General features: G+C 48.8%; 1 protein-coding gene across 1 annotated transcript in view; it reads right to left on the bottom strand.

The window, feature by feature from the left end:
- The window catches only part of INPP4A (inositol polyphosphate-4-phosphatase type I A), a 132242-nt gene that overhangs the window by 21042 nt on the left and 84757 nt on the right, over positions 1 to 26443 (bottom strand). Inside the window, exons 5-18 of the mRNA XM_080812611.1 lie at positions 23073 to 23191; positions 20723 to 20839; positions 20358 to 20437; positions 18729 to 18840; positions 17824 to 17914; positions 17172 to 17319; positions 14529 to 14659; positions 12589 to 12693; positions 11949 to 12057; positions 9655 to 9669; positions 7018 to 7201; positions 5312 to 5530; positions 4045 to 4183; positions 217 to 249 (exon numbers count right to left, since the gene is read on the bottom strand). Coding sequence (XP_080668737.1) covers positions 217 to 249; positions 4045 to 4183; positions 5312 to 5530; positions 7018 to 7201; positions 9655 to 9669; positions 11949 to 12057; positions 12589 to 12693; positions 14529 to 14659; positions 17172 to 17319; positions 17824 to 17914; positions 18729 to 18840; positions 20358 to 20437; positions 20723 to 20839; positions 23073 to 23191 — 1602 coding nt within the window. The remainder of the gene's footprint in view (positions 1 to 216; positions 250 to 4044; positions 4184 to 5311; positions 5531 to 7017; positions 7202 to 9654; positions 9670 to 11948; positions 12058 to 12588; positions 12694 to 14528; positions 14660 to 17171; positions 17320 to 17823; positions 17915 to 18728; positions 18841 to 20357; positions 20438 to 20722; positions 20840 to 23072; positions 23192 to 26443) is intronic.

Here is a 26443-nt window from a genome sequence, read left to right as displayed (position 1 = left end):
AGGAAAGTACCTGTGGTAGCCTACTTCAGGCCACCGTCCCCAACCCAACTGGTTCCTCGCCAGACCTAAGAGACGTTGCTAACTGCTTCAAAGGAAGAAACTCCTGAAATATTTTCCTAACTCTGGAAGCACAGGCAATCTTGGATAATTCCGCCACAAATACTACCTGAGGATTAAAAAAGCCATCTGTAGAAGCCTTGAACGGAAACCACGTACCTGGGCTGGACTCGTCAGGAGGGGGGCTGCAATCTGCACAGAAATGGAGGGCGACACGGATGATTAAGGAGCAGCACAAAGTTCAAACACGAACAACTCAGCGCTTACAGCGACGGCGTCGGCAGCCGGCCGTAAGGTGGCTCAAATGAGCAGAGAAGAGGTCAGAGGCAGGCCTGCCCGCCTCTTCCCTGAGAAGTCCCATGCAGGCACCCGGCTGCTCTCAGGCAGCCGAGCCCTCTTGGTGGTAAACACTGACCGACTCACTGACTCTTTCACTCATGTTGCTGAGACTCTTGAGGTAAGCAAACTCACATACTACAATGTGATTCGGTGCCCTCATCGATCACATTGCATGTGGCGGAGCACAAGTCGTCTCCCAGCATCTGGAAGCACACGTGTAATGAGAGAGACTGACCAGCAAACTGATCAGAGCCCGAGGCCCTGCCTCACGAGCGGAACCTGGGCTGCAGACTCACATGCTGAGACCCAAGGTGAGGATCCAGTGATGAAACCAATATACCACCCTATATCTATGCCAATCTTAAAAATTTCAATCAAACTGAAAACTTTTATGATTTGGGGGAAGTCTAGAATTACAATGTCCCTCCAGGTCACTCGAATGCCAATTTTAATTCAATTGCACTACGCTAACTCCCATTTCAGCAAGTGAAGTACTATTTATATTTCCCTCAACAACTCTAAAATTCCTTGGTTAACTGGGTGTGCCCCCTGGAGGAAAACAAGTCTGAAAAGGGTTCATTTTATGTCTGCAGGATACTGAAATGGGTGGTTTCAGAGCCCCCCAAAATAGCTGGAACCAGCTGAATAGAGATGTTTACAAACTGGATTGCCCAGAGGTGGAGGGGGCAAGGGATCCTTCCTTTCTAGTTATCATTGGCAGTGACTTCTCCCACTGGCAAAGGGGACAGAACAGAGCAAATGAAAAGGCCCCTGTAAGCTTAAAACTTCAGCCTCTTCATTAGGCCCTAAATATCCTGAGACCGGCTCCCTAACAAAGAGAAAAACCGACAGCGGTGTGCAGTGATACAGGGCAGTGATTCTTAGACCTCTGTCCAACTAATCAGAATGACCCCAGGTCTTGAGAAACAAACAAACAAACAAACAAACAAACAAAAAAAACCCCAGATTTCTGCCTCCCCATAACCCTTTGTCCAAAATTCTGAGTCTGAGGGAGGAGGAAGGTCGAGGAGCCTGTTTTCATGATCATCTGTGATGATCCCAAATAGTTGTGAGCATCCCTGAAAAGGCACTGACGGTTAAACTCAGCTGGGTAAATTCAATCTCTCAATCAAAGCAGGGAATATGTGTGTGGGGGTGGGTGGGGGTCTCCTTTGGTACTCTTGGACCAGTGGCTTGTACCTTGTCTGAGGCCATGGAGTCCCCTGAGATTTGATGACCCCTGTATACCTCCTCTCATCTTAGCACATCATCTCAGGGGGCATACGAACCTGGGGTGCAACCCCTAAGTCTCAGGTTAAAACAACCTGGTCTGAGGTTTGTCTGAATGGCTCTTCAGAGATGAGGAGAGGATGAGTGCGTGCATAGCCAGGTCACGAACGCCACCAGACGGGGTGGCTGCGGGTGGAGATGCAGAGGGGCGTGGGGCACTTGTGACTTGTGCGGAAAGCAGGAGAAGGAAGGAAAGGCTCCCAGAGCCTCTGTGGTTCCAGCTGGCAGGGACTTGTCAATGGGTCCCGCAGTGGTGCGTGTCTGCCAGGCAAGACTCTGAGTTCTGTGGGAGAGCAAGCTAGAAGGCAGGGCAGCTCCTGAGCAGAAGATGGACACCAAAGACCTAGGACAGTGTATAGAGGTAGAATGAAAAGTCATGATGCCTCTCAAAGAGGCACAGAGTTCTTTGTGTATGGTAAGCTGGTATGAACACAACCTGCTCATTAGGCTAAAACAACTGGCCCCGGAAGCTAGAATGATATGGAAAGTCATGCCAGAGCTGAGCTCTGGCCCTTGATGGTAAGAGACTGGGTAAAGAGCTTGCAGTCTCCAGTCTCGTTCTTTCTGATCCTCCTGATCCCATCCAGTTCTGAATGCCTTCCTAGCTATGCTCATGATTTTTAAATTAAGGATCATCCACAGTTAATTTAGTGGCATACGGTTTCATACATTTCTTTGAGTACTGATCAGCCAAGTTAGACTCTCTCAAATATATGCTTCATATTCCCATGACCACAACAGAACTGATTTGCATGGCAAACATAAGCCATACCCTAAATACCATAAATAAATGCTCATTTAAATAACTTGAAAGCTGCATTTAAATTTGTCTACATTTGACCAATACAGGATGTTGCCTAGAAGGAAAGTGACATTTAAGTTATGAATATAACAGAATATCTGATTAAATAAACTCTCTGGCATTTTTTTAAAGCCCAATAAATTACTCTTTTTATATCTGCAGAAAAATTTTAAAATTACAAGCAAGACAATATTGAAGAGAAATGAGCAATGAGCTTTCAGATTTAAAAAAGAAAACAAAACACAATTTACATTAAAAAAAATGAGAAGACAAACAGGACAAAACAGCTCCATGAAACCAATCACAGGTTTGGGGAACTTAAACTACAGTCCTTCACAGATGGAAGGGTGGAGGACGTGAACACTGCTGAATCAGAGGCTCAAGTGAAACCGTGCCCTGAGAACAGACTGCAGGCAGACTGAAAAGGTGAAGGGCAGCTTACAAATGAAGGATTTATCAAGAGGCTCTGATAAAGGAACACGCGTCTGCCTTGAATGAAAGCTGTCCAATTCAGAAATGAAAAATCCTTGCTGTCTGAAGGCTAGCCTTCGCCCATCTGGGCCTTACTAACTACAGCTTCCTATTCCCAGAGGAGAGCAGTGGATGCCACAGCTAGGTCTGCAGCCACCTCAGCTGCCTGGCCCATGACCCCCTCTGGCTCTCAGATGTGGAAGGCCTCGAGAGGCAGGGACCAAGGATGGGTCCCTGCAGAGAAAGCATTCGTGCCCAGTTTTAGGGCTACATGATGGACAGAGTGTCTGGTTGTGCTACATCTCTGCAGGCAAAAGACTATTTCTGAAACACGTTCCTGCAGGCCAACGTCCTACCATCTACTGAGAACCCTGCCTCGGGGGCGGTGCCAAGCAGAGGAACCTATCTCAGCCCCAGGAGTGGGTTCCCCCATCTGACTGAGTGACCCACAAGTGCCACGGCAACGTCCCCTGCTGGGTAATAGCACCCCTGGCTGATGACAGCCAGCCTCTAGACGAGTCTGCCGAGCCTGCTAATAGCTCTCATCCAGCTGTGTCCCTGCATGAGTCACTTTTCCTTGACTCTCCCACTTCCTAATGCAATCAGCAATCTCAGGAGAAAAGCATCTGCGTTTTGGCTGCCTTCAGGTTCTCAGACTGCTTTATGAACCAGAACAGCCTGAGAGCCCCACCCTGACAGGCAGGGAGACCCAAGATGGTCTTAAGAATCTGCCTTTGCTGGACACACAGATTTGCACATGGGCTCCCCAGGCGTGGACCACGAGGGCTTCTGCCCTCCCTGCCCGCTGCTCTGTGCACTGTGACCTCCAGCTCTGCCTGACAGCCCTCCCTGCAGTCTGTATGGAGGGAAGAGGCCATGGAGTCAGACACAGAGAGACAGACAGACGCAGTGCGAGGTGGAGGCAGCATGAATGGGTGGTGTGGACGCATACGCACGTGTGGTTGGGTGAGGATGGCATGCAGGTGAGGATGGCATCGAGCAGATGGCAGAGGGGCATGGCGAGGAGGGGACATCGCAGAAGGGGTCTTCTGGTTTGATCCAGTAGGCGTGGCTGTCCCGGTTACCTTTCTTGCTGGTACAGCTGCCTGCGCAAGGGAAGACATCCTCACAGCCCTCGCCATGCAGGCGCTCCTTCTGCAGCAGCTTGTCCACCCGTTGAATGATGCACTCCAGGCTCTTGTCCACATTCAGCCACACTTTCTCCTTCCAAACCGAAAGGGCGCATTGGGGTCAGCTCTCCCGACTGGAAAAGCAGAACAGAACACAACCCCTTTCCCTGCCCCCCAAACCCCCTCCACACACACACATACACACTGACTCCCCTACTCTGGGCCACTGTGATCATTAAAATACCACGAATTTAGAAATATCAAGATTAATTCAAAATTCCCTATTACTGCTGTATTTGTTTTTCAAAATACAGATCAAGGTACTGCAGTCATTGTTTTTAAAATCAGAGACACATTTGCTAGTAACCATCACAGAGGCTGGACAGGACTTCCCGGTACCTTCCAGAGCTGGCAGACGGGCCACAGGGCCCAGGGGGCCAGCTCATCCCTCCTCCCTCTGCTGCAGACCTCCTATAGAGAGGACTGAGACACAGAGAGGACTGAGGGAAGGTAATGGGAGGTAATGGGAGCAGTTGATCACTTCAGATGGGGGCAGTGGGGAGGTGGGGAGGCAGGGCTGGAAGCGGTCTGCAGAAACCCACCCAGAATACAGGACACCAGGGCAGGGCTGGAGGAGCCCTTCGCTGCTGACTAAAAACTCAGTGCCTCACAGAAAAATGCCTCCAAGCAGTAGTCCTAAGAAATGACAAAAATGAGTTGTGTGATGTGTCACTCCCTCAGGAGAGACAGGCAGCTCTCAGGGTCACTGTGTCAGGAAGCAGGAGGCAACAGAAACCATGACAGGGGTAGCGTCTCCAGACTCCTCCCCAAGCCACCAAATACAAATGGCCCTGGAAGGGCTAACTGTGTAGAGAGCTTTGAGGAAGCAGGGGGCCTGGCTGGTCTTGATTAGACAGTGACAGGAGACAGGCTGCCAGCAAGACAAGGGCTCCGTGGAGAACATCACCCCCTTTACCACCAAGTCTGACCCCAGCCTGGCCTACAGCAGCCCTGCCCCTCAGATGGACATAGGGTGTGAAAATGCCATCTCCCTCCCTCAATCAGGGGGCCCAAGCACTGTCCGGGAAGGAGACTCGGAACTTGTCCACCAAGCAGCCAACCTGTTAGGCACCCCTTGGTGGGGGAGAGGGGCTGGCAGGAGGCTTTGAATTTTTCAACCCAGGCTCAGTGGCAGAACGGCGGCCACAGGCAGCAGACTCACCCACTCTTCCTCGTGCCAGTCCACCTGCAGAGAAGACCGGCTGTTCCTCCCCGTCCACCTGGCCATGAGGGTGTCCTGGTCATTCCTAAGCATCACCTGCTCCTCCTCACTCGACGTGGGGGAGGCCTTGGAGGCAATGTAGTCAGGCCGTGCTGCGTTCAGCCCGTGGATGGAGTTGGCCAGCAGCTTGCAGTCGCACACAGTGACCAGCTGCCGGGTCTGCGGTACACACAAACCAGAGCTGCTGAGCCTCCAAGCAAGGGGCTGCAAGGCCGGCTGTCTCTGAGAGCTCAGGAGCAGACCCAAGGCCCAGATGGGCACCTTTCTCCATAGGGCAAGAAACCTTGGGATGGCTGAGTTCAAAGACTCCCACAAAAAGACTGGAGGACACAGGGAGAATAAGGGAGGTTGAGAAATCTCTGATATTCTTCCATCCCTGCCCGCCTCTGAGCCGGATGTGACTCGAGGCAGGGCCTGGAGGGAGCCCAGTGTCCTTGCCTTCATTGACTTCTTGGGCCATCCCCTCCAGTTCCAGGGGATAGGCAGGAATTTGAGGCAATCACTTAAGTCTTATCTTTTTGCATCTAATACTTAAAGCCCTGGACTCTGGGCAGTGGGGCTCTCAGCACAGCACTGTGGTTCTGGGGAATTCTGTATGCAGCAGGAGTTCTGGGGCTCATAATTTTCCTTCTGATAACATCATCTTTCTTTTCCAAATGGATCTAGTTTCCAGCTCTCAATCTCTTGGCTGAGTGGACACATGTGAAGGATATAACACATTCTGATCAGGAACAGCACCTCACCCCAGCAAAGTGGGTGTGAGTGGGGAAGTGTGATCAGAATCTCTGTATGTGTGTGCATATGTGTGTGTGCACACGCATGCGTGCAGAGAGACTGAGTAATCTGAAAAAACATCATCCATCAAAATGATCTATCTAATGTCCCAGTATAGACTAATATTTATATATTTATTTACATATCTGTATCTGTATATGTATTGTAAGATTTATTTATTTGAGAGAGAGAAGAAGGGAGAGAGTGAGGGCACACACATGCCAAAGTGGGGCAAAGAGCAGAGGGAGAGAGAGAATCCCAAGGAGACCCCCCCCACTGAATGCAGAGCCTGACATGGGGCTTGATCCCAGAACCGTGAGATCGTGACTTGAGCCAAAAATCAAGAGCTGGATCCTTAACCAAATGAGTCACCCAGGTGTCCCTGTTTATTTTTAATAAGGATCAAGTAACAGTCAATTAGAAAATGGCTTATTGGTTACATGTAAGCCAATGAAGCTATATTTCCTTTATTGTATGTCTGTACAATAACTCAGCTCCTTTTTTCAAATTCCAAGTTAATAAAAACTGGCAAAAAATGCACTGAGTAGGCAGTTGCTAAGAAAGCTGCAGAACTATCTCAGCCTCCACAATGAAGCTGATGGACTTGAGGGATGACACATCTGCGTGAAGCAGCAGCTGGAAGTCCCCCGCCCTGGGTGCCGTCCGTGACCTGCCCTCATCCGGCTCTGTGACCACAGGCCAATCACCAAACCACCGTGGGCCTCTGGCAGAACTAAACCTGAATCTAGATCTTCAAGGTCATCCCAATGTCACCTTTTGTATAGACGGCTCTAAGCACACGGGGGTGTCCAAAGGTTTCCAGAAACCCACGGGAGCCCCCAACTCACATATAGCAGGGTGGTGTCTCCTACCTTGTCTGCCAGGATGGCAAGGGTTCTTTCGAGGCCAGTGGCTGACCTGTCCTTAGCCGCCCTCGAGAGCCGCTCTGCATAGTAACTCACTTGGGTTTTCAGGGTATTGATCTGGGCAATGATCTCCTTGGCTCTGATGATGTCCTGTGGTATGTAGATTATGGATTGGCAGCTGGATGGTGTACTAGAAAGGATAAGAACAGATTCTAAGGGGTCTTCTCAAATCCATGAGGGTGGCAGCAGCCTCCCAACCAACCCCAGCCCACAACCAACACTAAGTAAAGCATTCTGATACTCAGGGATGTTCTCCTAGGCTAGTCTAGCTATTAATGGGCAAAAGTAAATCTCAAGATATTCTTTCTGTCTATATGGTAGAGGGCTTGAAATAGTAAACACAGTGAAGTCTTTTGTCTCTATTTGTAGGTGTCTGTATTCTTACATAAATGCATAAACACATACTGAATCCAATAATCACCCGAATGCTCATAACATTTCACCTGAGAACCTCGCCTGTCAAGTTATCCGCGGCACGAAGTGGAGGCACGGGGTGTGCTAATCTCAGAAGGGGTCAGTGTATCTCAGGGAAGGCAGACTGCCATGGATGCCAGACTTTCCACAAGAAACCTGTTTCTCCATTGGGCCAATCTTCAAACTTTCCATGCACATACAAGTAGTTCTCCCTCCTCACACCTCTGACCCCAACAACTAGACTTCCTTCTCCAGCACTTCTCTACTTTGAAAAATAACATTCCATCAGATGAAGAAGAGGTGAAGAACGTGCCAAGCCAGAAGCCAGGTGTGGCCACCTCAAGAGCTTTGAACACCTGGTTCTTCCTCCTCCCCTCGTCACCAAGCCATGTGTGATCTTAGGATTGAGGTCAGAGCTACAGGCCAGCCCCTGTACATTACAGCGACCGGAGAACCGACTCTGCGTCCTGGCTGTGTGGGGCCTGGCTAATGCGTTTGGCCATTCTAGATGGAGATGATACATCCAAGCCTCTAGGCCAAGATCCTCAGTCAATATAATAGTATAAATGTAGGTTTTAGACCATCTGAGGAAGCCAAGAAAAGCACAGAGTGTAAGGCCCCAGTGAGGATTTCTCCTGTGATCTGAACTTGTGAGCTCTACCTGGAATGAGCCTTCACTGGTCCCCTCAAAGAGCTGCCCTCTGAGTTTTGGAGATGAGGGAGAAGGTGGAGGAACACAACCTCCATCACCCCTCTTGGAGAGGAGGACTTGAGACCCTTCCCTGCTGGGCTTTTTGGACCCTGAAGGCAGGCCCCCAAGAAACCTCCCTTGACAGACTATGGTATAAACATGCAAAACCCAAAAACCAAAGCATCCCAGAAAGAAAGAACACCCCAAGCCCACACACCACAATAAAACACGATGGATTTGCCAGAAGCCCATGCAGCAGACCGCAACCAAGCCTGCGTGATCTGAGAAGTAATTTCACAGCACAATGTGCACACGACTACTTTCCAATCTGCAATCACTCTTCCAAATGAATAGCTGCCATTTGACAATTGAGTCTTAGAAATACAATCTCAAGCAGGATTTTTAAAGATCTGTCCTTCCCTGGCCCCAATCTCTAGTGCTTCCTATAGATATATGCATGTGTATGTAGATGGCTGTGTACACTTTGACCAGTACACACAGTCTCCCAAGCCCGAAGGAGAGCACTGCCTTCTACTCACCTTGTGTTCTTACAGGTCACGTTCTAATAACAGGAATCTGGGACTTACACACAGGAAGCACACGGCAGGGGGAGGGGTGTGGAAGAGTAAATTTCAAAGAGCTGTTAGGGGATGATGGCGAATATACAAGCATGTGTGCTCCGTCCTAATCCTAGAAATGGGGAAAGCCCAAGAGGCCTCAGCACGTCCTGCTGTCCCCATCTCAGGCAGGGCCCAGCTATGGCCCCGAGCCTCCCCAGCTCTGAGATGGCACAGTTCAAGAGGGCTGGAGGTGCTTCTGGGGCCTATCACCAAGCAAAATGTCCTTGCAGAACCCTGGCTGTCGCTTGAGCAAGCATGCTGGGCAAGACTGGGGAGGGCCCGGGGCAGCTGGGGGGCCACCAGGCTGCAGACACAGTGCTTTTTAGCTGCCAACTAATTCTTTGGTAGGAGAAATCCCGTGGTTATATTAATTCTTGCTTTGCCCTCAGGGGGAAAACTGGTCCAAGGAACACTCTTTTAAAAATCTGCATAAATTATATTCATGAGAAATGGAAGCTGGCTTCACTCCCATAAGACGGGACGGTAAGGTGAAAACTGAAGGCCTAAGATTCTTATAAAATAAGCCAGCAAGGGATTCCCGACCCCACCACTGGGTGGACTTGAAATCCCAACACCTGGCAACTTGTCCAGCCTGGGAGAAAACAGGGTCCTCTCTCAGAGTGCGCCCAGCAACAAGCTGCTGCCAGATTTGGAAGGTAAAATGGGACACTGGACATGGGCTATTCATTATCAAAGAACATTGCAGTTGGAAGAGAGAATTCTGTCTACGAGGCTATAACCAGGGGCCGCTGGTGGCACTGAGGGCCGAAGCACCTCACAGAGGAGGGGACAGCACAGGCTTTCTCTACAGGAGAGCAAGACCCCAACAGACACTCTCTCCACAGACAGAAAACTCACCAACACTCCTCAAAACTGCTAAAGAAAAGAACCAAAACGAAATATTAGCAGTTAGCAAACACCAAAGGCAAAACAAAAAATTAAAAAGCCAAGTTATCTTTTGTCAAAATCCTTGGAATTATGTGTTGAGGCACCCACTACAGGAACCATAAAACTTAGGAGCTCATTCATCAGAGCAACGTCCGCGTCTGTATGCAAGCCCCAGGGAGACATGCCGCCTGTGGGCCAAGTTACGTCTGCATTTAAAGTACAATTCAAATAATGAAAATCATTTCTACAGGTGGCTTCATAACATTAGTAGGAAATTAAACAAAGACTTATATTATTCATCTGAAAAATACTCCAGAGGCATTGTGGAAGTAAGGAGATCTGAAGTCAACATACGGAGTAGTCAGGTATCCACATCTGGACCTTTGTGAGACAGTGATGGCCAGTGGTGCCCCCTCCTGATGGGCTTTCCCCTCCAGGGCCCCCATGGCATCCTCCAATCTCCCACTCACACCCCCACACAGCCAAATGCAATGGAGTGACAGACACGTGCTCTCTTGGCTGGCTGTGTAGGGCTGTGGGGAGCAAAGGAAACTTCCTCTTCACCGTAATCCCCAGGGAACAGCAGAGTCAGTGACTTCTCAGGTGGGTCTGGCTTGTCTGGGTGGGGAAGACACCCTTGGTGGGATCCATCTAGCTAAGTGGGCTGTCTGGGGGCCTCCCTAGGATGCTGCCCCGACCTTCCGGCTGAAATTCCTCCTTCTAACCCGCTAGCCACTTCTGGTTCTTCCTCCTGCTGCCTCCAGGGTTCACTTGGCTCTAGGACCCCTGTGCACATATCTGAGCCATAATGTCTCATAAAGCACCCTCTTCCACCTGAAGGCTTACCCCTCCAGCCTCGCCCCATGGGCAGAAAAGCTCCTAGCTGCATCCCTGATACCGCTGGCCCAGTGAACGGCCACTGTCCCTGACCTTCCGCCCCCTCCTTGATCTGGTCTTTGGGCAGTTTTCTCAAGCTGCGTCCTGACTTCTGGCCATGACAGCACAGAGCCTCTGATTCCCTGGCAGGTGCTAGAGCTCTCCACCTGGCTGCCTTGTCGATTCCCTTGAAGCCTCCTGGGCCTTGGCTTCAACTTTCCTCCAGCTGTTCCATTCTCCACTGCTAAGTCCCACACTTTCAACTCTACATTCTGCAGAGGCTGATCGACAGTATCTTCAGCTTGTTTCCTCACTCCTCCAGGATCTCTCTGCACCCCACCTTCTAGGGCTCCCTACCTGGTCTGGCCTTTGGATCTCCACAACCTGGCTCCATCAACGTTCTCTTCCCAGCAGTTCTTTACTGTCGTCATCCCCATCAGCCTGAACACATAATCAAGTAATAACCATTCTCCCCAGGCAGACACCTACGTGCTATTTCCTCTACTCCGTGATCCACGGATCTCACAGGACCATCTACTCTCGTCGCCCCTACTTCTCACACTTGCCTCCCTCATCTATTTAAATCTTGACGGGTGACATTCTGGAAGATCACCAATGCCTCCCACATATCCAACACAACAGCTGAGGTTTATGGCTCTCTCTCCGTCACCCCTGCTCCAGGCATGGCACGGCTTGCTCCAAATGCTGCTATGAACTTGTCTGCTCCCAGGAAAGACTGGGAGCCCCTTGGGGCCAGGCTTACCTCTGTCATCCCTGCGTTCCTGGTCATCAGCGTGTGGCCCTGCACTGAGTAGGCTGCCAACAAGGCCAACCCTCCCGCTCAGCTCCTGTCCTCAAGCACCATGCCTCATGCCTCCACACCTCCCTGCGTGCTCCACGAGGCCCTTCTCCAACTGCCCACCTGGCCATTCCCTGTTTGGACTGCAGCTCCCCTCCCACCCCCACCCTACTCCAGCTTCCCTAAAACCGAAATGTCTACCCCTGCAGTCCTTTCAGGAAAGGAAGCAATTTCCTGTAGGCTTCACACTTTGTGGCATTCAACACAGACCACACACGTGGCATGACAGACCAGGGGCTCTAAGGGACAGCTGAGCCAGCGGAGAGTCCACACGGGCTGGCCACCTTCCAGGGAGATTTCGATCTGCTGCTCACTTGCAGGGTCAGGACCGCTTATCAGGTGCCTTCCTCACTCCCCAGCTCAGTCGCACACAAAAAAGCACAGGGGCCACAAGGCAGCTCCTCCCGCCACACAAAAGCACATCGGATGGCTGGATGTTTTTGCTGTCATGTTTTGATTTTTTTTTTTTTTTAACCTAGGCAGCACCAGACAGCTGTACAAGGTCCACGGACACCCTCCAAGTACTTACTGCTTCTTGGTCTCTTCGAATTTATGCAGCTTTTTGCGGAGACCTCCTGACTTAAAACCTTGGCAGTGTGCTGCTGGCGCTCCAATGGTGACGATGTCATAGTTCTGATCTGAATGACAGAAAGCTCTCCTCCGTTACTCTGGGCTCAGGCCTGTGGACAAGCCAGCTACAGGGATATGCACGTAACTCTGGGACCCTGCCCCTCCAGCCCATTTCCAAGCAGCCTGTTCCCCCAGTCCCAAAGCCTGGATTGTCTAAGGGCCCCCAGAGCCCAGCACCATGATCTCGGGGGGTATGGGGTTCCTACACATCTCCAGATAGGGCCACAAAGGGCCGAAGGCAATCACTGGCAACACTCAGTTTGCATCCTCCTTGGGAAGGAGAACTGACAGGTGTGTTGATGCCACAGACACAAAAAGGGAAGCTGGAGGAAGGACGGACGAGGGGAAGGGACAAAGGGAGGGAAAAGACTAGGGAACAAAGACCTTACGGAGGTCCTGTGCCACATCTTCTTATCTGAGCTGCCAGACAGAAGAACACACAGGGAAGGCTGCGCACGTGTGGGGCAGCCTGGGGACCAAGCACACGGGGAGAAAGGAAGTCAAGTGTGATTTAGCAAGATGAAGAGAAAAATAGTTACCTGACCCCCCATCATCTTGAACTCTCATCCTCTGTATGTGCAAGTTTGTGGGAACAAATTCTAACTTTTTATCTGCTTTCAAACTGCTCGCTTTAAACGAGGGACCTAAGAAACAATACGAGAAAACAAGGACCGTTGACATGCACGCTGCATTCAGGAATGGCGAGTAGGACAGTAAATTCTGAGAAAGCGGCTGCATGTAAGCAGGTATGTGCTAGTGGTAGCCAAGGAAATTCTGAGGTGCCTGTGAATACATTTTGTCTCCAGATGGTAGACTGGGTCAAACACTGGAGGGTGGGCAGCCCACTGGCCAGAAGACTGGTTTTAGGGGCTCAGCTGGTGAGCAGGGCCAGGTAGGAGCAGCTTCAGAAGGCTATGGTTACCAGCACTCCCATGACTCATCTCTCAAACGAGAAGTCTGACATAAAAACTGATTTTGTGCAACATGATGTCAGTACTGCTATAAAAAGCAAATGGGCCCATGCCAGGGTCTGCCTGTTCCAACCCTGGAGACTGCCAGCATGCAAGATCGAAGAAACTGGTTCAATAAGAGCAACACATCTCAAGTCCACAAAGAGATGAAAAGGTCTGCTCATCACCTCAGATCTATCAGGACGAACAAATGCTGTATCGCATGGATCCTGGCCCTCTGAAACACAGATCTAAATGTGTTCCCTTGATTCTACTCAGGGGGTTAAGGAGAGTGGATGATATTTTATAACTGATATCTGCAATCTTGTTTCTATGATCAGAATCCAACACTAATTAAGAACTACATGCCTAGAAAAGAAAGGGACTGCAAATTAACTGACGATCAGAAGAAAAAATAAACTTTCTCTCTAGTGATAAAAGGTAAATCATACCAGCATACAAAATGCAGAACAGCCACTGTCTGCTTTGCATTTTGTGCTAGGAGACTGCCCTCCAGGGCCTGATATGTACAGGGGGCCCAGAGATCAGCAGCAGTGGCACCCTGGGAGCCTGATGAAAATGTAGGATGCTAGATCTGCACTGTAGCAAGATCTTCAGGGACCAGGATGCATACTGACAGCTGAGATGCTCTGCTCTGGAAAACTCAAGCTCATGTGGGTTTCCTTTTTACCAGATAACAGGTATTCAGCATGGGTAGGTCCCTAAGTATCTTGAGCTACATGCTGCCAATACCCTTATGCCTGCCCTTCAGATTCAAACCAAACCCAATGGCACCATCATCTTGTCCTCATAACTGCGTGTGCCTTCTTCTCAGCCAAGTTCATGGACAGGTTCATTCGTTCCATAGCAAAACCTTAATATGAAGGACTTCCGTTTTCTCTTAACCCTGAAATTCCATTATGTAGTTGGGGGTGGGGAGGAAAGAATCTGAAGATAGAGAATAAAGTAATGAAGAATAAAAAAATCTATTCTATTTTGGAATAAAAAGGGAGTAAGTTAAGAGAAGTCTTCTAAATCTATCCCTTGAGTATTTTGAAAATCAAACCGGATTTTTCAAGAAGAAATGTAAGATGTCTATACTTCACTTTCTCTTTTGAGCCTTAAAATGGAGCACTCCACTCAGACAATCTGGATATTCAATAGAGGACTGTTGAATATTTAAACTGGGAAATCTAGGAAACCACTCTGTGTCAAAGCAAACAGTTTATGTCTTCTGGGGCATTTCCTTTGGGCATTTTAGACCAAGATGAAAAAATAATATGAACCAACAGCCTATGATTTCATTTCTCCTAAATTTCATCCTACATGAGTTGCTTTGGCAGAAGACACCATAGAAGGAATTTTCAATGCAATTCACATACTTGTCTTCTTATGAGAAACCCACATTCGGAAGAATTCACACCTACATGAGAACCTATTTTTAAAAACCCACTAGAGTGTCTGTCAGGGAGAGTACTTGAGCCAGGTTCTTGTTTCCTAGCTGGAAAAAATGGAGACCTAGCACCCACCTTTGTACTGATGGAGGTCAGTCAGGTTTTCCTGGTATGTGAGGATGATGGTCTGGTACTGAGTGACAATCTGGCGCCGGAGGCTCTCCCAGCAAGGGGACAGATCCCCCAACTCCTCCAGCTCACACACTCTGCAAGGCAGACACACACATACACACACTATCAGGCCACAGAGCTGGCTCCTTCTCCTGGGAGAGGCAGCGGCGTCCCACCCAAGCAGGAGAACGAGTGGACATGGAAGTGCAGTCGATGCCAGGGAAGGCCTTGGACAACAGCCACACTGCAGGTCCACAGAGCAAGCAGCGGGCACATGACACACCACTCTAGGAAGAATGGCTGTATGACCGGCAGACTACTCACCATCACAGAAACTCTGTCAAATGTCTGGGGAAAACTAAGTGGAGGAGAGGGGCTCTAGGGGAGTGGCTCCCTGCCCGGACCCACACAGGCCACGTGGGGCCCTCCTGGAAGATGAGATGAGTGGAAGCCCGTAAGCCATTGCTTGGGGCCATCTCACTCACCTCTGTCTCTCCCAGAGACTGTTATGACACAGCTTCTCACTGCCCTCCATGTTCTGGGGAGGCCTGGGCCTTTCTGCCCTACCCCTAAGAACATTGCTGCACAACATAAAGCTGCCGAGCGGTGGTCCACAGCTGGCTGGCACAGGATGACCATGCTCTGCTGTGCTCACCCAGCCCCCTCTGTCTCAGGGGTGTCCCTCAGGGGGAGGGACAAGGGCCATAGGAGGTTGGCAACTTTGGTTATGATTTCTTTCTCCACGTGGGTAATGGGCTATCTAAATCCAGAAGTAGCATGAAGGCAGGGAAAGGGAGAAGAAAAGAAAAAAGAGGATCTGTCACCTCCAGAAAAATAAAAGCTGTGGAAGAACTGAAACATAACTGTCTTAGCTCAGCAGTAAATCACAGCTACATAATCAGAATAATGAAAACACAAGATGGACTTAAAAAAAAAAAAAGATAACCATATTAGGAAGCTGGGGAACAGGAAAGTACAAAAGATCTAAAACCCTCATCGCAGGGAATCAGTAGCTAATCCCCAAAACCGATTAAGAGTGTACACTATACGTTTATTTAGAAATACAGTGGTAAACACTAAAACGGTTAAAAGTGGTTATTTCTTGGAAGCCGATCAGAGACTAGAGGGCCCCAAGATTTATGCCATTGTTAAAAGCCTTTTGACACTGTTTTTTTATACTATGCATATTTTTCTATGGGAGGGGGAGAAGCTAATTTTATGGAATCTACTAGATGGCCCAAGGTTAAAAAAAAAGTTGTACCATTTTATCATGAAAATGGCAAAATTCAAGTAAAAGAGTGTGCACGCAGGCGAGGCTGTCATAAGACCTACACTGGCAGCTGGCCTGCAGCCCAGGGTCTGCTCATGAGCACATGAGCCCCGGCTGCATGGCTGCCTCTAGACCCGCTATGCTGTCTCTGCCTGTCTTTCTGCTCCTTCTTGTGCATCCGGTCTCAGTTTAATGTTACCATCTCACAGAGGCCTGCCTGGACCACCCTCCTTTTCGCCATCCCTTCTGATTTCTGCATGCAGCTCATGCAGCTGGAGCTCGGGGCGTGGTCCCCACTTCTCCAGAGGGACTATCTTCCACGGCCTGTCTCACTCATCAAGAAGCCTCCCACACCACACACACCACCAGCCACGTGTGTGAAACTGATGTTGAAACACAACAAAACCCTCAAAGCCAAAGTTCTTGTGAAATGGATAAACCCTTCAAAGTTGTAATCTAATATACCAAATAATGGGAATTTACATTGTAATTAAAATTATAACGTGAACAGTGAAGATCTGTGCAAATGTAGATGGTAGCTAGGAAAATCAGCACAAATATGGAAAAGCTGAAAGGAAAAATTTTAAAGTTAAAATAACTATAAAATAGTATATAGATAATACATAGATAAAGCAGCTCGTTGCATTACTCTTGTTATTCTGAGGTTGAGTTTTTTCTAAGATAAAAAATTTTTTTAAATAGCTTATTTGAACAGTGAGATCCTGACTGAACTGTGTCCTATCACACTTGTTATATTGTGTTCATAATTAACACTGTCTTAGGACAGCGAGAAGAAACGACCTCTGAGGAAGACTGGTGACACACACTGCGATCTGGGGTTGAGCCAGGTCTCTGGCTTCTCCCCACCATGGCATGGATGGAACATGCCCTTGGCTGAGAGATATGGAGGACCGGAGGGCCCCAGTGGGTCACATACAGCTCTCTGTAGCCCCTATCACTGTGGCCCTACCCTAGGAAGCTGCTGACCCAACGGCTGGGACCCAGGAACAACCGCCCACTCCTAACTTTCTACAGGCCAACTGAGAAGGGAAAGGAGAGGGGAAGAAAGGGGGGCAGGCACTGTGTGCTGGGCCCACATCTGGTGCTTCCCGCACCCTGTCTGGTGGTGGCCTCGCACAGGAACTCAGGAGACAGACGAGCAAACACAGGCTTCGGCAAGCCAAGGCCACAGAGTAAGCAGGTGGTGGCGGCTGGGTCTGAAGCCAGCCTCTCTGCTGCCAGTGCTCTACTCGCCACATCTAAGAGCTTCCTGGAAAGGAAGGGGCAGATGACCCAAGACTGACGGGCAGGCAGGCGGCCTCTCCACAGGGCCTCACCTGGCCGCATCTTCTTCCAGTAGGAGCTTCACGAACTGCCGGGGCACGTGCAAGGACAGCACGCTCTCCGCCATCTGCTCCAGGATCCGCAGATGGTTGCCGTCCGTGGTGGGGAACCGGTACATGCGGCAGATGGCGCCGCCAAACACTGGGGTGGGTGACAGGGAGGAGACAGAGGGGGCGCATGAGCCAGCGACACAGCTGCCATGCAGGCCCTCCTCTCTGGGCCCTCAACCCTGCTTCTCACTGTTCCTCTCCAGAGAATGCAAACACTTCAGCCGAAGCCCACCCAAGTGACTGAGCCCAGCTGCTCCTCCCCTGCAACACACCATCTTCTGGTCCCAAAAAGGGGACCTGACTCTGGAGCGCAGGGGCGGGGGTGGGGAGGGTCAGTCACCAAACGAGGTAACACGAGGAAGGAGGAAGAGTGGAATGAAGAGGGGACCCCCCCCAACTCCTTCCTTGGAGGATTGCTAACTCCACATGCTGGCAGAGTGGAGTTTGGCAGCTTACAAACGTGGCAGGGAGGCGACAAGGTGACAACCGGGGCACCTGGCCATGACAATCCAACCGGGCAGGGAGGAAAGGGTGAGTGTGGCCCAAGTGGACACTCACAAGAGTGGCAAGAGTACCAACGGAGGGAGCTGTTTACCCGATTTCAGTAAAGTGTCTTTTCGCAACGAAGCATACTTGGATCGGATTCCCAGTGCCTCTGTCAAGCTCTCATCAACCGGGAGAACCATCTAATGATGTGGGCAGAAAAGCAGAGAGACAGTGAGACCCAAACAACTCCAGAACACTCAGCAGAAATGGGGCCCACGTGCATCACTGGGGAACTCTTAAAATTAGTAACCACCATTCATTCTGCAGGAGTACACTGCCCCAGCCCCTAGGTAACCCACCTGCCAGCACCCTGCACTCAGGCCACGCACACGTGATTTTCCAGTGACTCGGTCACTTCACCCTGTATTGCAGGGGTGTGACGTACAGAATGAGAGGCAGGCTAAGATGATGCTCAGGAACGTTTGCACGGCTGACCTCTTAGGCTTATTTTGGGTAAAATGAGCTAGCTCTGTATGTTACGGCAGTGGCCACTTACCAGTGTTTGGTATATTAAAACTGTAGTCTGAGAGCATGCGGGGCTGTGTGGGCGACAGGGCATGGGAGGCTGGGTGACAGAGAGGGAGGGGAGGAGGTGGAGAGGGGAGAGGTAATTGAGAGGCTGCAGGGGTGTGCGGATGGGAGGTGTGCAGCAGGCGGCCATGCGGCACACGTGTGCCGGACAGGGAAGGTCTAACAGGTAAGGTAATCCAGGCCTCATTCCACACCTCCTGCCCCCGCCTGACTGCAGCTCCTCCAGCTGCACTCCTACCCAGCACAGCCTTGCATGTCACGGTCCCTGAGGGGAACCCCTTCTCACTGCTTTGAGAAGTGCCTGGGTCGGGGCACATTCTGCCTAGAGGGCCTGTTTTTCCCTTCCCGGAGCACAGAGGTGAAGTCCACCTGGACACATCCTCTGACTCCTTCCAACACGGAGGAACAAGGCGGTGTGCTCACCCGCCCATTGACGGTGTCCACAGACCGGGTCACAGGGGGCCGCTGGTCTGACTTCTCCTCCATCTGCCAGCCGATCACGGTGATGTTACCCACGCGGTCACTCTCTGCAGATCTGTCACGAACAAAGTGCTTTAATAAGAGGCTATATACCTGCGCTTTGTTTTCTCTTAAGTGCAAAGCTCAGCCATCCTGGGTCTCCGAGGGGTCAGTCAGCCAGCTTTCACCACACATACAGGTTCCAGGGCCAGAGGGTGGACAAGGAAACCATGAGAGCAGAGAGGAGGGCTGCGGTTCCACAGAGAAGTGTGGATGTGCCTGTGGTATGGCTGGAGGGGAAAAGCCGTGCTTGCTCGGGAGGCTGCCACTGGCCCCTGGGCTGACCTCTGCCCCAGAGACTGGTGAGGACACATCTTGGAACCAGGACTGGAGACCTTCTTCTGGCACTGAATCCCTTTGATTAGACCCAAGACCTAGGTCTGGACCCCAAGTAAGTGGAGGGTTTCCCAAAGACTCTGAATCCTGATATGATATAGGTAAGGCCACTCGAGCCCGCTTAGCTTCACCTGTGAGGCCCCTCAGGGTGGCTCCGAGCTGTCTGAGCCCATCTGATTCATCCAGGGAGGCCCCAGGGATACCCTAACAACTCAGGCTTTTTACTGAAGGTGTCTGAGCCAGATTCTAAATTTTTATGTGGTCACATATACTGACGACCTCCTTTGTGACTTTTTCTCCCTGTCCTCATGCCTAGAGAAGTGCTTCCCCATGCACTCTGCTCAAGAGTCTGATGTAGCCGCTTTGCAAAAGGAAGGTATCCATTTATCCTATTTAGCTCTGATCCAACTAGAATTAGTTCCGGCACATGACGTACCTGATCATTTTTCTCTAGCAGCCCTTTGCTCCACACGAGCCCTTGCATTTTCTGTAAGACTTGTCCTTCCTGCTGAGGCAGGTTCCCTATGCACACTGAGGGCCAAACCAGGACTCTTGCTCTGCCCGATGCCTACGACACTGCCCTCACTATAGCTTTAGAATGGCACACTGTCAAGCAGGTGATTAACCCTTGTCACATTTCTTTTGCTATTTTGGACTATCTTCCCAACTTTTTACATTATTTTGAAAAAAAGAACACCATGTTGCGGTTTTGTTGACAACTGTGCATGAAATGAACTTGGGAAGGGCTGACATCTTGACCTCTTTCATCTTCCTTTCAGGGACATAGCGGGGATTCCCCTTCCTTCCTTCCATAAATATTTACTGAGCACTAGGCTCTGTTCTAGGATATGGCAATGAAGGAAAGCAGACAAAAACCCTGCTGCCTGGGAGATCATATCCTACTGGGGAGGGAAAAGATGATACACAAAAATATTGAGTATTATCAGATATGTACCTAGGTTTTCCTTTAGGTCTGTGTACAACGGGGCTCATATTTCCTATGCATATTGCACATGCCCATTCCCTAACAGGTCCTCTGATGGGCTGAGTTTTAATCTCACTTCAGTAAGCAACCACTAGGTCACTGACACCAGCCTTTGGGAGGGTCCTGGGCCTCTCTGCATGCAAGAAATGGTCCATTTATCCCTAGACCTCCTGATTCCAGATCCTTTCAAGGGAATAAAATTAAATACCAACCTTAGTGTTAAATGCAACCTATGATGTCTGTCCTGGAGCAGATCTTTGACAATGAATGTTCCAGAGCCCAGTAAATACATCTGAGGAAGAGCGGGTAGAGAAGGCATTAGTATGCTTGGTTTGCTTCTGGTCCAGATACCAGGCCCCAGAGGAGTCCAGCAGGCTGGTTCCCACAACACACCTGACCCTATCCCTGAAACCCAACAGGGATGCTCAGGAAGAAACTCCTAAAGATGAATACATTTGGACATCAGTTACTCTGTGAGCAAAGCAGTGAAGTTAATCTGTGTTCACCTCTCACTCAGATGATTATAGAACTTAAGAACAGGGAACAAAATCCCATGAACCACAACGTGTTACTTAACTGTTCCCTGAGATCGATCTTTGACATCATACACGGAGAGTTTGATTTGGGTCATCTGATTGATAAGAGAGTCTTGAAAGAAGGCAATACTGCTTAGAAATATGGGATTGTTGGTTCCCTAGAAGAGGAAAGAGAATAAAATCAGAATACAGAGTTGGGTTTTTCCAAGTAATTGCTTTGGAAACACACCAACATCTTCAGAATGGGACACGAACTTTCTTAACAACTTGGATCAACACATACACTGATGAGGGCCTACATGGAAGCCTACAAACATGACCAAATGCTGCTTAGAGAAAGGACAAAGTAGTGTGACAGGTTTCTCCAGAAGCAGCTGCCACAGGCAGGCCCACAACACAGCTGTGTCCAAGGGCTCACTCTAAGGGCTTTTTGCTCACTAGAAGGGATCTTCTAAGAGTGAAACAACCCTGATGTTCGCGTGTATTCTTGGTATTACCACTTTAGATGAGTGGTGTGTTTGATCTCCTACTTTGAGTTGTTCCTTTAGAATGTACAAAAGCAGATGAGAGAAGGTATGAATGGCGTAAGTTGTTTCTTATTTCCAGAATCCCATAATTGGAATAATTAAGAATGGACCTTTTTAAGGCTTTCCTTTTCAAAAGATGAGCTGTGAGTTCCTAGCTCCTAGGTGGCCACTTCTTGGCAGCTTAGCTCTGCCTCCAAAGCCCCGTAACATATTCTCTTTCTCAGGCAGTGGTTAACTATCTGAGCCAAATGCTTAATAGCTCCTGTCTGTGCCTGCTGTGGGTCCCATGCCTCCAGCTGTGCTCCCTCTGCAGGTCCAGATCCAGGTTCTCAAGGGCTGCTGGACGGCCACTCCTGTGCAGCCTGCTGGGACCATGACCCGCCCAACCTCACCCTTCATCTGCCCTTGGTTAAGGCCATCTCTGGCTCTCTTCCCAAAGAGGCAACAAATGTTGCTTTGGTACCACTTTCTCCATCATTCTCTACCACCTAGGGACAGTGAACTGTTCCCACAAACCCAGCCGCAGGGCCTGTCACATGCATTCCTACTCTCCACTCATTCCCACTGCCAGTAAGGTCCTACACACTCCCCCAGATGACTGACAACTTAGGACCTCCCTGAAACACATCTAGTCCAGCAACTCCCCTATGAAAAGCCTGCTCTGGCCCACTACAAACTCCTGGCCTGATGTTCAACGCTTCTCTTCCTTGCTCCTTGACTTGGGCCTTCTGCACACACACAACAGAAGGTTATTCTCCAAACCCACGAGATGCTTTCCTATTGCATGTTTTGCATGACTACCCACAGAATTCTGGTGTGCTTTTCAACACATGGTCCCCAGACTGGCTGTACAGGCGTCACCTGGGAGCTTGTGACAACTGCAGAGTCCTGGGCCCCCTCCCACCCAGATCTCCAAAGTCAGGATTTCACTAAGTGCCACCCAAGGCAGCCTCTCCAATCTGCAGAGCTGGACAGGCCCCCACCCCCCAGGTGTCACCCTCCTCTCCCTACTCCACCCCTTCCCACAGGGCCTTGTAGAGATGGGCCACGCCTACTCTGCCTCCTCACCAACAGGATGGGATGCTCCCCGAGGCAGGGACCTGGCCTCTGATGTGTCTGTATCACCCACGGGCCCAGCACTGTGCTCCATGCACAGGCAGGGCTCAGCAGATGCTTAGAAAACAAAACTGTTGATTCGAACTTGGAAATAAGTTTCCAAGAGAATGAAAAAGGGTGGTCTATGTTCTAAAATGTAAAAGGGGGAAGGGGAGGAAATGCAGTTTAAGTTTGTTTGAGACTGCGAGGGAGAGGTTAATTCATACAGACACATCACAGACAAAATCCTGCAGGATCACACACAGGTCCTATAGTTTTATAACTTACATACGGTGCTCAATTATCTAAAAAGAGTTGGTATAATTCCTGAGGTGAATGCACATAATTCAATGTAAATCATAAATATAAAACACACAATGTAAAAGGATATACAAAGAAAGCCAATAAAAATAGGGGTATGTCCAGTAAGAAGGCCGGTTAATAGTTAACACTCTCCAAACTGTGATTAATGAACACAATTCTCCAAAAGCAGCAGCCAAATGAAAATGACAAGGAAGGATGAGCTCCTTACCTCTTAAAAGGCAATAACCTTATAGGATCATTGTTCAAAGACAACCAGCCAATAGCTCATCAGTAACTGTAAAGGACATGGCAAATATAAACGCCACCCAGATGAATGTGAAAAGAAACATCAATGCACTGAGAACCCGCGGAGGGGCAGCTCCAGGCGCTCAGGTCACCCACAGCCCTCCCATGGAGCATGCAGACACTGCGCCAGCCCGTCGCGGTCGGAGCCGACAGCACCCACCTCAATGATCTCCGTCTGTGCGTGTTTCGTCCAGAATGCCTGAGGAGGGGTGGTGACGCTCACTGCTACAAAACTATTTGGTTTTCGATCTAGCGATGGAGTGTGCAACTCACTGCAAGCTATGGAATCAAGACAGGAAAGAAATGAATCCTTTAAAATCAGGCTCTAGTTAGTTCTCGGTTCCAAACACACCCAGAGAAAGCAAAAAAAAAAAAAAAAAAAATCAGTGACACTAAAGGGATAGGACCGTTACACTGTCAGTTGTCACATGGAGGTGATCTTTTACACTGGAAACAAGTTCTTCTCATGCTATCCCTTCCCCCCCAACCCCCACCCCCATGACAGCAAGGCCCTCATCATTCCCAATTTTTTTTAAATGCTCACGGGTGACTTAAAATATAGAAACTGATTTTTGCTTCTGAAAAATAATTTTAGTTCTCTGTCCATTTGTATTATCTTCTCCTGTGCCTTTATGAATTTTCACTATTTATTGGATATAATAAAATACCAAGAGATTAGGTTTTCAATTCCATTAGTCTTGACAATCATATGCACCTATACAACCATCACCAAAACAAGACGGAGAACTCCAAAACATCAGACTAGAAAATTCCCCCTCATACTTCCCAGTCAATTCCCCAGCCTCTGCAACCAATTTCTGATTTCCATCGCTTTGTCTGTTCCTGAAGGTGAGATTCATCTACATTGCTGTACGTACTGATAATCACTCTCATTTTTTAAAAAATTGATGAGCAAGATTCCATTGTATGAATGTATCAAAATTTACCAATTCTGTTACTGGACGCTGGGTTGTTTCCGGTGGTGAACCACTGTAAATAAGGGTGCTAAAAATATTCCTGTTTATGTGTTTTGGTGGACATCGGCTTTTATTTCTTTTGTATAGGATAGCTACCTAACAGTGACATTTCTAGGTTATAGTAGATGGTACGTTTAACTTTGCAAGACACAACAGTTTTGCTAAAGCAGTTGCACCATTTTACAATCCCATCAGCAATGGATAGGAGTTCATGGTGTTCTGCATCACTATGAACATCTGGTAGGGTTAGTCTTTATAGTTTTCTGATGGATGTGTCTGAATTTGCACTTCCATGACGAGTAATCACGCAAAGCATGTTTTCACCACGTACTTGTTCCTTCCTATAACTTCTTTGCCAAAAGTCTGCTGGAGTTTTTTGCTCATTTTAAAACTGAATGGTTGACTTTTTTATTGTTAATTTATGAGTATTTTATTATGGACCTGTTCTTTCTCAGGTATATGTGTTATGAATATTTTTCCCCAGTCTGTGGTTTATCAATTTATTTTCTCACAGATTTTTAGGTTTGTTTGTTAGACTTTTAGTCTTGGAGAGTGATAGACAGGAAAACTCTTCCTCCATCCAAAAAAAGTACCTACATCCTAATCCCTGGAACCTGTGACTATATTCCATTAAAAGCACTATGGATGTGCTTAAAGTCATGGAACCTCGACCTGGGGAGATTTTTCTGCATTATTGGTGTGGGCTTAACCTAGTCACACAAGCTCTTAAAGGCAGCAGAGGAAGGTAGAAGGGTGAGTCAGCAAGATATGACTATGGGGGAAAAAGGCAGGAGAGATACAAACCATGAAAGGCATTCCGCCTGCTGGCTTTGGAGATGGAGGAAGAGGGCCACAAACCAAGGAATGTGAGCAGCTTTAAAAATGAAAACCAGGCTCACCTGGCTGCTAGCAAAGACATGGGGACCTCAGTCCTAAAACCACATGTACACACATACAAAAACGCTGAATTCTGCCAGCAATATGAAGAGCAAAGAAACAAATTTTCCCCTGGCACCCCCAGAAAAGAATGCAGCTTGCTGATAGTTTGGTTTTGGTGTTTTAAGACTCCAAGCAGAAACCTCACTCAGCCCATTGGATTTTTGACCTAAGCAATCTGTAAGATAATAAGTTTGCGTTGTTTCAAGGTGTTCGATCTGTGGCAACCTGTTACGGCCCTGAGAGCAAACGAAAGTGGAGAGCTAGTACTTGCCTGCACTCTGTCCGAGAAATCTTTGCCTACCCTGAGGTTGGGAGTGATGCTTTGTTTTCTTCTAGAAGCTTCAATGCTTTGTTCATTTTTAAGGTTCTCTTCTACTTCCTTTGCTCGGTCTGCCTCAGCAGGAGTCAGGCAGTTGCCCATTTCACTTGCTTGCCCTCCTTTGAGCTACGTGTTTAAGTGACTGAGAGCCTGGTTTTTCTCAGCTCGCCCCTTCATCACGTGTGGGTTCTTAACACCCACACCTAGCTGGAACATTTGGGTCTTTCAAGAACAAGCGACAGCAGATAGACTGAGGCATAACAGGTAGCCAAAGCCAGGAAGACTGGTATCAGATTAAGGGCCAAGGGCCACCTTCAGAACACACCCTCCTATAAGTAAGCACTTTCGCCAACTTACTCCGCAGCCAGCTCAGGTAAGTCTCACTCAGCGTTCGTTCCTAGCCCAAGGGCCACAGCTTCCAAGACGCTCTCTCTCAGCAGCCCACAGTCTCATCTCCTGTCTGGCGCTTACATCACTTTGGCATACTTCCAGAGAAGCCATAGTCTCTGGTATGTGTGCCTTGTCTCTCCAACCCGATCATCTGTAATCCCAGCTGGGTAAGTGCTGCCGATGAGGCAAACTGGTAAAATGTATTTCAAGTACATATCCTTTAACTCAGCAATTCTGTATCCAAGCATTTATCCCAAAGACATAATCAACAAAATGTATAAAAGATCTATGTACAAGTATGTTCACTGTGGTGGTATTTATAATGGCAAACTGGAAAGAACCTATAATGTCTGACAATGGGAAACTGGTTACAATAAGTATGGTGGAGTCTACATGGGCATTTAAAGTGATGGGGCAGATCCCGTGATCATTACAATGGAAAGATGCCAATGACATTTTGCCACATAAAAAAAAAAAAAAAACCATGTTAAGAATACTAGCATGAGGGGCGCCTGGGAGGCTCAGGTCATCATCTCAGGGTCCTGGGATCGAACCCCACATTGGACTCTCTGCTCAGCGGGGAGCCTGCTTCCCCCTCTCTCTCTGCCTGCCTCTCTGCCTACTTGTGGTTTCTCTCTCTCTCTGTGTCAAATAAATAAATTAAATCTTAAAAAAAAAAAAAAAGAATACTAGCATGACATTTTTTTTGTTTGTTTTTTGTTTTTTTTTTTAAATTTTTTATTTATTTTCAGCGTAACAGTATTCATTGTTTTTTCACCACACCCAGTGCTCCATGCAATCTGTGCCCTCCCTAATACCCACCACCTGGTTCCCCCACCCTCCCACCCCGCCCCTTCAAAACCCTCAGGTTGTTTTTCAGAGTCCATAGTCTCTCATGGTTCACCT

Source organism: Martes martes (assembly GCF_963455335.1).
Source record: "Martes martes genome assembly, chromosome: 9".
Lineage (NCBI taxonomy): Eukaryota > Metazoa > Chordata > Mammalia > Carnivora > Mustelidae > Martes > Martes martes.
Note: the sequence above shows the minus strand (reverse complement) of the source record. Positions and strands in the feature narration are given on the sequence as shown.